This window comes from Vulpes lagopus, chromosome 1 (assembly GCF_018345385.1).
Source record: "Vulpes lagopus strain Blue_001 chromosome 1, ASM1834538v1, whole genome shotgun sequence".
Lineage (NCBI taxonomy): Eukaryota > Metazoa > Chordata > Mammalia > Carnivora > Canidae > Vulpes > Vulpes lagopus.
The window spans coordinates 73,217,628-73,230,055 of record NC_054824.1 but is presented as its reverse complement, the minus strand read 5'-3'; the positions used below and the strand labels follow the sequence as shown (position 1 = coordinate 73,230,055).

The window sequence follows — 12,428 nt, the reverse complement described above, 5'->3', positions numbered from 1 at the left end:
CCTGATCTGGGGCTTGATCCCAGGGTCCTGTGGTCATGACCTGAGCCAAGGTAGGCACCCCACTGTAGTGTTTTTTTTAAATCCAGAATATTACATCAGCCGTTTTGGGGGACATCTTGATGTTGACATTTATGAAAGAAGAAACCCAGTTATATGGATTTGTCCGATTATACATTAGACTTGGGCTGTGAATTCTTGGCAGGAGGATTGCAATACTGTATCCTACGTACAGCGTATGAGGGGACACAAGATGTTGGTTTATTTGGTCTTGGTGATTATATCAAAAGAAATCATGATGTAATGGATATAACCCACTTAGTCAAATGAAAATTCACAAGTCCATATTGGAAATAAATAGGGAGAGAAGGGAAAGCTCTGCCTGAGAGTAAAATGCAAACTAATAACTATAGAAGGAATAATGGACTTCGACCATGGAAAGACCCTGCTCTGACTGACCTTTTAGGCCAGATAATTCTTTTCAGTGCGTTAGAGGGTGCTAACCAGCCTCTCTGGCCTCTACCTGCTAGATGCCAGTAACCCTGGCAAATCTTGTCTCACTTCATGATCTTGGGGTTCTGGGATCGAGTCCTGCATCAGGCTCCCGGCTCAGTAGGAAGCATGTTATTCTCCCTCTCCTTCTGCCCCTCCCCCTTGCTCATGTGCGCTCTCTCTCTCTCTCTCTCTCTCTCTCTCTCTCTCTTTCAAAATAAATAAAATCTTTAAAAAACCAACAAAAACGAAGGTTGAAAGCTATATAAGCGTAACAGTAACTTAAAAAAGGGCTTTGAACGCTTATTAAGGTGATAACCACCAAGTTTCTCCACTATAATTTCTGCTCTTCTCTTTATAATTTTATTATGTAATCTGTAGAAAAATACTGAAACAATGAAAAATCCTGTTCCTCATTAAATTTTCACTCACTAGTTTTAGTATCCACTAAAGATTGTTTAACCCAGTGGTTCTCAACCAACATGATTTTGCCCCCCAGAGAACATCTGACAATGTCTGGAGGTATTTTTGGTTGTCAGAACTGAGCTACCAGGCGCCCTGCTTTCAACCTTCGTTAATGTCTCCTTTTTTGGTATGTGTTTATGTCTTAAGAGAAAGAAATATGTATTATTACTGTAGCTTTGCAATTAAAGATGCAAAAATAAATTCTTAAACATAGAAGGATGTTGATTAAAATTATAATTTATATGTTATGTTTAGTATTCTTGTACTAGCGTTTCTCTGAAATTCAGTAGGCTAATAGAAAAGTACTTGTGAGGCACTTTTGAAAAAGCCTAAATTGTATATTTTTACAGATGATTTAAATATGTATGACATCTGGATTGGCTTTGGGACATTTTTCATATTACAGATTTGTTAGATGGAACGAATCTAAGTTCCTAAATGAATCTGATTTTGTATTTTATAGCAACCTGTTTAGATAAAAAACTCTCCTTTTTTTCCTCTTCAATATAGTGAGTTTAAATCCCGCCTGGAAGGAACTTGTGGCACAAAGACCACCCTCAGGTCTTATATCCGGGGCCCTTCTCTTCTCCGTTTTGTCTCAGATCATCATCTGCATTGGATTTCAATCTTTGGGATTTTTTTGGGTCAAGCAGCAACCTTGGTATGAAGTATGGCATCCACAATCAGAGTAAGTTGGTCAATCCATTTAAAAAATCTTGTGCAAAATGTGTTGGAACATATATGCGTGTAAAAATAAGTTTTAAGGGCAGCCCCGGTGGTGCAGCGGTTTAGCACCGTCTGCAGCTCAGGGCGTGATCCTGGAGACCCTGGATCAAGTCCCACGTCAGGCTCTCTGCATGGAGCCTGCTTCTCCCTCTGCCTGTGTCTCTGCCTCTCATTCTCTCTCTGTGTCTCTATGAATAAATAAATAAATAATCTTTAAAAAAAAAAGTTTTAAAATTATTTAAAAGTTCCCCAGCAGGGACACCTGGGTGGCTGGGTGGTTGACGTCTGCCTTCAGCTCAGGGCATGATCCCGGGGTCCTGGGGTCCTGGAGTCCTGCATCGGGCTCCCTGCAGGGAGCCTGCTTCTCCCTCTACCTGTGTCTCTGCCTCTCTGTGTCTCTTATGAATAAATAAATAAAATCTTTAAAAACAAAATGTTCCCAAGCTGCTTGATTATATAATTAAGTTATTTGGCCTGTATTTGACTTTACAACATGGTAACTCCTTTAATTTCTAGAAATGTGGTCAGGCGTGGTGGTCGTCATAATTATTACCAAGATGAGACTATCGGATCAGTTTCCTAATTAGCTACTGAGCCTTACTTTCCTTATCTGTAAAATGAAAAGATTGAAATTAGTAGAGTCTTCTAAACCCACAATGTTTGTGCCTCTAACTTTATCCAAATTTAGGAAAGACATTTTAAGACCTATAAAAACTTGTAAAAAAGTACTAAGTGGTTCTCTTATTTATGGGTATTCTATCAGTCACAAATGATTGAGAGTGGAGTCTACTTAATTAAAACACACACAAAAAAACACCTTCAGCCCAGGGTGTGATCCTGGAGTCCCGGGATCGAGTCCCACGTCGGGCTCCCTGCATGGAGCCTGCTTCTCCCTCCTCCTGTGTCTCTGCTTCTCTCTCTCTCTCTCTCTCAAATAAATAAATAAATAAATAGACAAATAAATAAATCTTAAAAAAAAAAGGTTGTAGGAAACTAAGAAATTTAACATTACTGTTTGCCTGTGTGCACGTATAAACACTAAGCACCCAAGGGAATAGATGGAATTGTTCGGGGGAAGCTTTCCAGAATTCATTTGTAGCAGATCAACATTTTATTAGTACTTGCCTGTGCTTTTATAATTAATGTTTTAGTGCTGGTTGTTAAGTGTGTTGGACAGTCCTGCCCACCTGGAAGCAGAGCTGAGAGCGTGCCATAAGAGGTTGGGGCCCATCTCAGTGCTAAAGTGCTTTGCTGGGCGTTTATTTACAGGAGTCCTCTTCCCCATTCTTCACAGAAACCCTGTGATGGCGCAGGTGGTATCCATCCTTACAGATCAGGAAATGGGGGCTCAGAAATGAAAGAATATTTCCTCAGTTAAGCTAAAAAGTGGTAGAACATAAGGTCAAACCTAAGGTCTGTTAACCATTACTGTGTTTCTTTGTTTTTTTTCTTTTGATTCCAGTATGGTTAACTTACTTTTATCTCCAAATTTAAAAAGTGAGAGAAGCTTATTAAATATGAAGTTTCTTCTAGTTTTTTTTTTAAACTGACTGGGATGTGACTAAGAGACCCTTAACTCTGTTGCCTGTTCTACATATTTTTATCTTGATATCATTGAAATTTTTCCTATAAAAAACCTTATTTCTATGTTTATTATGAGAGTGATTCAAAAGCAGTTAAAAGAATTTTTTTTAAAGAATTTACTTATTTATTTATGAGAGACAGAGAGAGAGAGAGAGAGAGAGCCAGAGAGACAGGCAGAGGGAGAAGCAGGCTCCATTCAGGGAGCCCGACGTGGGACTCGATCCCGGGTCTGCAGGATCACGCCCCGGGCTGAAGGGAGACGCTCAACTGCTGAGCCACCCAGCCATCCTGGAAAATTGATTTCTTTTGGGAAATGAGAATGGTATTTAGTAATGTAAAATATTTTTGTGTTCTAGTGCTTGTAATACAACGAGAAGCCTATATTGGAATTCTTCACATTTGTACAATGAAACTGAACTTGATACGCGTAATATACAAAATTATGAAAATACCACAGTGTTTTTTATCTCCAGTTTTCAGTACCTCATAGTGGCAATTGCCTTTTCAAAAGGAAAACCCTTCAGGCAGCCTTGCTACAAGAATTGTAAGTTTGGCATATGTGATTTTTATCCTGCTTCGTTTCTTTAAAAATGTTGTAGGAAGAGTAGAGTTAAACTGTTCTTTCAAAATGAAATAGGTCTTCACAAATAGAACGAACCTAGTGATTTAGGTGTTTACTGTCTTGTTTTGTTCTCATGGTAGCTGCCACTCTAAAGTTTAAAATTGAAGCCACCAGTCCTAAACATTCCTGGTTTTCACATCCAATTGCTTCTGGCTCCAGCTTTTATTTTTACAGCCCATTGCAGACAGAGTTAGAATTAGAAGCAGGAACAGAGGTTCTTCATTTGGAACAGTGGATATTGTATTTTGCTTCTGGGTGGTCTGCGCAGTGCCAGCTGTCTTTTTGTCATTTTTGACCCTGTTACAAGACAGTATTCACCTGGAATCCTTCATTTGTGTCACCTTTGCATCCACTCTGCTTAAAGGGCCAGTAGAATGGAGTCTTATGCCTGTGTTGACTCATCTAACTATAGCAATCGGAGACAGCATTTTGATTGATCAAAATTAGGGGTAATGGGGAAAAAAATCAATGACTATAAATTGCCAATTTTCAAAAAGTTGAGAATATACTAATATATGGGATAACTTAATTTTTGTCATAAAGAACTTTAGATTTTTGCAGTATCAATGAATGAACAGTAATTCTTTTGCTATAGTAGAAAGAAATGCCACTGTTCTGGTTGGCAAACTCAGGTCACAGATTTCGGTATAACCTAGACGTAAGTAACAACTACTATATTGATATGATAAAATCTCATGGTATTTCTATCATGAGAGTTTACAGAGCATTTTCTCATATATTTAATTTGTAATTGTCCACTATGTGGTTTGTAGGTCAAGTTTTATTTCTACTTTGGACAGGTAAGACTGTTCAAGTATTAATAATGTTGAAATCTGATTTTATGCTTTTCTTTTACAAAAACTGATATTGGGGTGTCTAGGTGCTGCAGTTGAGTGTCTGACTCTTGGTTTTAGCTCAGGTCATGATCTCAGGGTCATGGGATTGAGGCCCGCATCTGTGAGGTGAAGCTTTTCTCAGGGTTCTCTCTCCCTCTCCTGTTGCCCCTCCCTCGACCAAATAAATAAATTAAAAACAACAACAAAAACCTCTGATATTATCTAACAAGTAGAAACTGTATTACTGAAAAGCATATTGGAAGCATGCTTTGGAACAAAAAGCCTTCCATACAAGTTCAAAAGCTTCTGAGTACTTCATAACTAAAGTTAGCTTTAGTTGGTGAACTTAATTAAAGTTGATATACATGTTTTATTTTTAGTTCCATATTTTTAAATTTCAAGGATATTTAGCATGCCCAAGGGCTAAAACATCTCGTCAGAGAATAATGCTCTCTTTATATAAGAAAACTGGTGTTCAGACTGTAAGTAAGACAGCCATGTCAGGAAAGTTAATTTTATAGATCTAAGTAAATCAACCCTATCTATCCATGCCACTCCAATGAAAAAGAGAGATTATTAATTGCCAATTTTTTAAATGCATCTTTTGTATTGGAAAATTTCAAGAAATTTAAAAGCTTTGTATTACCGTTTAATTTTGTATTAAGATATTTTGTATTTGCATGTAAATTCAAATTGACTTGAATAAATAATAAACTCAGTTGTTGATCATTGGACTATTTTTTTTAAGATGTGTATTAAAAATTATGTTTTAGCAAAAATATACCCACAAAAACCTTTGTCCTTAATATAAGCAGCTTGTGCATGTCTGGTGGATAAACAGAAGTGCATGCTGTCTTAAAATATGCCTCCTGAAAAAGTAAAATAGGAACACTAAAGACAGCATACACGTATTTTGCTGATTTTCACATCTTGTCTGTCATTAGAGTTCCTTAATCTTTCCATTACTGATGCATAAAGAAGTGGGGGGGAAGCAGTGATAGGAATAGTCTAACAGTATAAAGAAATAATACAGCATAAGGTATAAGTAGAGCTGGGAATGAGTGAGGCTTTACTAGAGCTGACATTAGCTCTTCTTTCTTTGCTAGGATTTGCTGGTGCTATTCTCTGTGTCTTAATAGTGAAACATATTAAACCTATTTTGAGATTATTGTTTTAAAAAATTAATCTCAATCTTAGGCATGTTAGGCATTCTCGTCAGAGTGTTTTTGTACTCTTTTGTACTCTTGGATTCTGAATCAAACTGAATTGCAGTCTGCAATGACCCATTTTTAGCTTCAGCTTATTAGCCCAGTTATATTTTTCTCCTTTGACTGTGGGCCATGATGATACAGGCTTAATTCTTAGAGTCTTGTTTAACTAGATGTGATCTCTTGGATTTGGCTTTCTTTTTTGCTACAGCGTCTTACTTGAGTCCTATAACTTCCTGCTTGTGACATCCAAGTCCGGTCTGCGAAGACCTCACTGCTGGACTGCCAGTATTTCTCCTCTTCTGGGTCTATATTTTTTCTTGTTCCTCTGCCAGGCCTGAATTGATTGGAGCAGATACCTAGAGGCTCTGCAGGATAAGGTGGCCTTTCAAAGATAAACTGAATAATAAGGAAGTAGGGTTAGGAATAAAAAGACTTGAAATTTGTGGTTATAAGTCAGAAGACCCCAGTTCATATTTTTGAGGAAGGAACAAGAGAAGTATATATCAGAGTCATGAACGAGTATTGTAGGTTTATTTATTCTATGTAAGGCTTTATTTCTGAGTTACATACTAAGGGGAACGTAAGGAACTCCTTTATGATGCCTGATTTTGATGCCATATGCCATCAAAACCAACTGGTTTTGATGAACAAATCTGTGACGCCATAAGCTGAGACATCGTTCATAATAACTTGAATTTACAAATGCTTTGCATTTGAAGGCCTAAGTCTACTCTTTCCTCATCATATCCTCATCTTATTAGTTGAAATACCTCAGCTCCTAGGGATGTGTTCATGTTCACACAGCTTTGTGGTGGAATCTAAATGTTTACCTTAAGGAACGTTCTCCCCTTATCTCCAGTCACCACCAACACAGAATTAGTTTTGATCGCTCAGTCTTCTGGTGAAGAGCATTACTTGTACTTCAGTAGCGATGCCAGGAGAGTCGAGGAGCAGAGAGCACAGTCAGCTAGAAACTCCGTAGCTCTCAAAAATGAATACCTGGTTTTCCCATTCTTGGTTTCTCTGTTTATCTTTTCATTTTGGTGGCTATTTACATTGGCCGCCGATGCGCGTCCCTGTCAGATTCCTTCTAATAGCGCCTCTTTCTTTACCCTGGCTAAAGAAAGGAAAGGTTTAAATACTTATTTTCTGCTTCACATGGATATCGTGGCAGGTTTTTAGACGTGTGATCAAAGGGAGTGGCCTTAGGAGAAAGAGGAAAATTTGAGAAACGCTGTTGAGGTGGATGTAAGAAGTTTATGAGCCTGAGTAAAAAATTGTTTTCTGGCAACATGTCAGGAACTAGATGATAAATCTCTTTTGTGTATAGCTGTAAAAATGCAGTAAAATTTGGAAAACATTCAATATGGGCTATTACTATTTTGAAACCACTTTCTCTGTCTCTGTGTCTCTCTGGCATTTGTATTCTGACCATTTCTTCTTGTTCTTTTTCTGATTTTGTCTTTTGTGTGTTTCTGTACTTACAACTAGCACTTTCCAAACGCTTTTTTTTTTAACTGACCACATTAACTCTTTGAATAACTATATAACTTATGTGTTGCCTTAGCTGCTACATTTATTGAATAAAATGTTAATGTTTTCTGTTTATAGTTTAGTAGTGTGTTTTAAAAATAAAAATCTAGGGAAAAATTTTTTAAATCTAACATGTGTCCCAGATTTTTCATCCTGTCGGTCAGTGACTCATAATAAAAGTTCCCCTACTTTGGCATGGATGTTAAATAATACAACTTTCTGCCTAAGTTGTTAGAACAATAAATATGTATATTAACATATATAAACAATAACTATATATGTTATTTCTGCAGAGCAACGAATGATATTGGCCTATGGTTTTGAAACTGACATATTAACAGTGTTTATACTTATAAATGACTCCTATATTTAAAAATAGTATGAGATCCCTCATTTACAGTCCATAGAATAGTATATTAACTTCTTTACCCAATCTGAAGGATTTCTGATAAAATTTTGGTTCCACATGGTATTAATAAAATTTGAGTTTCAAGATAACCTCAGAAAAGATTTTGTAAATAAATATCCAGGCCAAAGAAAAAAGGGAAAAGAGTTGGAGAATACCAATATAATGGGGAAATTTCTGAGCCTTAAGGCTCCTTATATAAATAAGAGTCTGCTTGTTTATGTGCAAATGTATGCATGCATATACACAGTTAGCAAATGGCCATAAGCAGGGAGTTTTGAGTTGGAAAGTAATGGGAAGTACTGCTGGATTGAATTTACCATTTCTAGCTACTGCAGCAAGCAGAATAGTTCACATTTAAATAGTAAATCAACTCAGTTTCTGGGTTTTAACTAATGTTTTCTGTGGCAATATTTTCACAGAGGAAGTCATTGAGAAAGTGGGATTCCCCTAACAGAAATATACTTAGAGGCAAATTAGAATGCCTCTATTTAGGATTATAACATACCTAATACTGGGAGTAACAATGTTATTCAGTATTTTTATAGTCAACAGTAATTAGTCCATACATGTTTTGAATGATAATCTCAGTTTGCTCTGCATAGGCTAGTCTCCTGTCTTTGAATTATATATGGTCTTGATTATCTTATAAAGTAGCTATCTGTCTGGGGAAATTAGAAATAAGTGTTCATAAAAGTCTGTCTCTTATTTTTATAAATGCTGATTATGTCTGTATCACATAAATAAATTCTTTGGCCCTAACAAAACACACACTTTATATATTTCACCAACCTAAATAGATGTATTCAAAACCAAATACAGGATTGCTAGTATATCAGTTGTTATTATATATGCATTTTTATTTAAAGGAACTTCTAATTTAATTGTTTTACTTTCTTTTTCAGATTTTTTTGTTGTGTCTGTGATTATTTTGTATGTTTTCATATTACTCATCATGTTGCATCCAGTTGCCTCTATTGACCAGGTTCTTCAGGTAAGGGTTCAGCACATCAATTACTATTGGTTGTCTGAGGGTGATAATATCTAGGAGAGCAGTAGTAAGACAGGAACAGACAATGACGTGTTAGTATTATGTGGTTCTTACACAGCCAGATGGGACTTTTGGAGGTTTGCTTAGGGCTTAACGATCTCTCCCTTCCCTTGCTCTCATATTACTGGGGACAAAGATTCAACTGTCAAGGTCATTTCCCCCAGGATCTCTTCTTTCTGAATTTTCTAAGGTGCAGTTATATTAACCCAAAAATACCCTAAAAAGAATAAAGAACATAATTGAAACAGCAGCTTTTATTGAGTCTGTTATTTTATGTTTCTTGCCTGTTTTCTTCAGTCTTTGCTCTGGTTCTATTTCCCTGTCTGGGAAAAAAAAAATGTTCCTTGATCTTTAAAAATAAAAAAAAATAAAAAAGCTTTGACCCTGTTATTTGATCTGTCCCTTCTCAACTTACTTGAATAGTCTGTACCTACTGCCCCTTCTTCTCTGGCCACTGAGTTCATATTTTCATTAAAAATATTACGAATGATGAAATACTTGTTTTATATAAGAGAATATGCACGTGTATATAAGTTGTGCAGCACAATAGTAATAAAATAACATCCATGAGTTTATCATCCAACCTAAAAAAGGTAACATGACACCAGTAAGGCACTGTCACATACCCTTCTCCAAACACCCTGAGGGAACCACTCTTCTAATTTTTTACCTCATTGTCTTGCTTTAATTATATACTTAACCAATATTGTATGAAGCCATAGAGATAGTTCTGCTTGCTTTTGATTGTATGACAGTGGCACCTCGCTATTTGTATTTTTCTGTGACTTGCCTTTTCTCATTAGCATTATTTTTAAGATGCATCCATGTCAATAAATGTATTTCATTTTCACTACTGTGTAGTATTCTATTATAGATTATGGGAGTATACTTTTATTCATTTCTCCATCTCCATTGGGAAATAATTAGGTCGTTTGTCATCTTTTCCTGTGCTCAGGGTTTTATCCCAGGTACAAGCAGTTGTGTTACTGAACTTTGAAGAGGTTGACAGTTTATAGTCTTAACCAGCAGGGTATGAGTGTGTCTGTTGCCCCATGTGCTTTGATGAGGGAGTTAGATAAGCACTTTAAGCAAAAGAAGAAAACAAAATAAAACCCATTTATGTTTCTCTCCTGCCACATGGGTCTTCTGTTTCACAGCCAAATTATTTCCTGAAAGAGTGCAACGTAATTCGAGTCCCCTCTCACACACTCATCAGATAGTCTGGCGTCTACCTACTGAAGTTGCCCTGGCCAAGGCCATTAACAACTTTCTTCTTAAGTCCAGTGGACTTGTCCTTTTAGTTTTTGTTTTTTGTTTTTCCCCATCCTTAATTGACTCCTCAGCAGTATTTGACAAGTTAGCCAGGTGATTGATCATTCTGGAGACTCCCTCTACAATTTTGTGATGCTGTGCTCCCTTTGTTTTTTTTCTTATCCTCTATGACTCATCGTTTTTAATCTCCAGACTCTCCTCCTGTTCCTTAGATGTTAGTGTTCCACACATTTCTATTCTTCTCTCCCGTGTTAACTCTGTACATTTGGAGGAGCTCATCTGTAGTGCTGGCTTCTCCTGTCATATCTTTTATGTTGGCCCAGCTTTTACAACTGAGCTTCAGAACTGAGTATCCACTGGCATACTGAATATTACATGCATAGCTCACGGATCAGTTCTCTCATTCATCATCTTGACAACTAACCTTACCATCATGTTCTCCCTCGACCCTGCTTTGTCTTTTGTTTTTTTGTTACTAGTACTTATCTGAGTGAGAAGTGTGTATATGTGTCGTCGTCTTTTCATAGCCAGTCTGTTGCTAGATTCTCTGTTTTCTTACTCTGAATCTATTTTACCTTTACTCCATCTCATTTGCCACCTAAAAGGCAGCTATTGTTTCCTCTACTCACAATACTTGTAACACCAACTGTGTGTCCCAAACCAACTAGTCCTCCAACTGGGTATCTTACGATTCAGTTCTGATACCAACTGCCTGGAATCAGCACACACCCTACAGGTTAAAGACTGTCCCACAAGAGTGCTCTCCAACTTGAGATAACAGTTGTAAGTCCCAGGTCATCCCCTGTGCTTCTTATTGATTACATATAAATCAGGGTTCCCAGAACCTCCTCCTCAGGTTCAATAATTTGCTGTAAAACTGAGGTTAAGACCTATGTTTATTGGTTTATAATAAAGGTACAGATGAACAGCCAGATGAGGAGGCAGATAGGCCAAGGTCTGGAAAGGTCTCGAGCATAAGACTTTCTGTCCTTGTGGAGTTGGGATGCATCAACCTCCCAGAACGTGGCTGTGTTGCCTGAACGAGAAGCTCTCTAAACCTGAAGTTTAGGGATTTTTTTTTTTTTTTAATGGAGGCTACCTCATCTAGTCATGGTCAGTTATTAACTTAGTCTCCAGCCTTTCTCCCTTCCGTGGAGGATGGGGGAGTGGGCCTGAAAGCGCCAAGCTTCTAATCATTGCTTAGTCTTTCTGATAACCAGCCCCCATCCTGGAGCTATCCAGGAGCCCACCATGAGTAGCCTCCTTAGAATAAAAGACATGATCCCTAGGAAATTCCAGGGTGTTTAGGACCTCTGAGTAAGCCGCTCTTATCGTCACCATCACTCAGGAAATTAAAAGAGTTTTAAGTGCTCTGTGTCAGAGACCAAATATATAACTATTATCTGGTGGCCCCATCACTGGTTTCTACTTCGATCATCTCTTATCTTGATTGCTATAGCAGTCTCCACCCTTAAAATCTTTCTTGCTGGGATCATAGGTGTTTTTCTAAAACATAAGATCATATTAGTCCTCCACATCTAGCACAGTATTTTAGGTACTCAGTAAATATGTGTTGACTAAAAGGTGAATGCATGAATAGGATTTTTTCCCTTTTATTTTCTTAGACCTTAGAAATTAATCACAGACATTAAAGTGAAAACTTAGACTGTATTTGTTAATTTGTATACTTTTATGAATTTGTCTTTATGACAGTATATAGAGTGTTGAGTGATACTTCATTATTTGATCAGTATCTGCCTCATTATAGACAGGATTTTGTTTTAAAAATAGGAACTTGTTAGAAATTCATTAACTAGTAGAAAGCATGGGCTTTTGAGTTTGAATCAATAGGATTTGATTGTAAGCTCAGCAACTTTAACTGTACTGTATTCTTTTAACCTTGAGTTATACTTTTGAGTTTCATCCTCTGAAAAGTGGATATACTTTGTGGCATTGTTAAAGATTGAGTAGATAATGTATGTGAAGGTGCTTGGTATGTAATAGGAATTCAGTAAATTTCGAAATCATGATATAATGCTGTAACATAAACTGCATACTACAATTTTAACTTAAAAATTTTGTCTTACAGATAGTGTGTGTACCATATCAGTGGCGTATAACTATGCTCATGATTGTTCTTGTCAATGCCCTTGTATCTATCATGGTGGAGGTAAGCACTTCAGATAATCAGATGGCTACGTTGCTGCTTTGGGATTCTTGGTGATTTAATAGT

General features: G+C 37.0%; 1 protein-coding gene across 8 annotated transcripts in view; it reads left to right on the top strand.

Annotated features, from left to right (window-relative positions):
* The window catches only part of ATP13A3 (ATPase 13A3), a 98,115-nt gene that overhangs the window by 73,759 nt on the left and 11,928 nt on the right, over nucleotides 1-12,428 (top strand). For all 8 annotated transcript variants that reach the window (XM_041743790.1, XM_041743792.1, XM_041743784.1 and 5 more), the window contains 4 exons: nucleotides 1,465-1,642; nucleotides 3,621-3,808; nucleotides 8,778-8,866; nucleotides 12,285-12,365. In XM_041743790.1, the coding sequence (XP_041599724.1) occupies nucleotides 1,465-1,642; nucleotides 3,621-3,808; nucleotides 8,778-8,866; nucleotides 12,285-12,365 (536 nt within the window). The remainder of the gene's footprint in view (nucleotides 1-1,464; nucleotides 1,643-3,620; nucleotides 3,809-8,777; nucleotides 8,867-12,284; nucleotides 12,366-12,428) is intronic.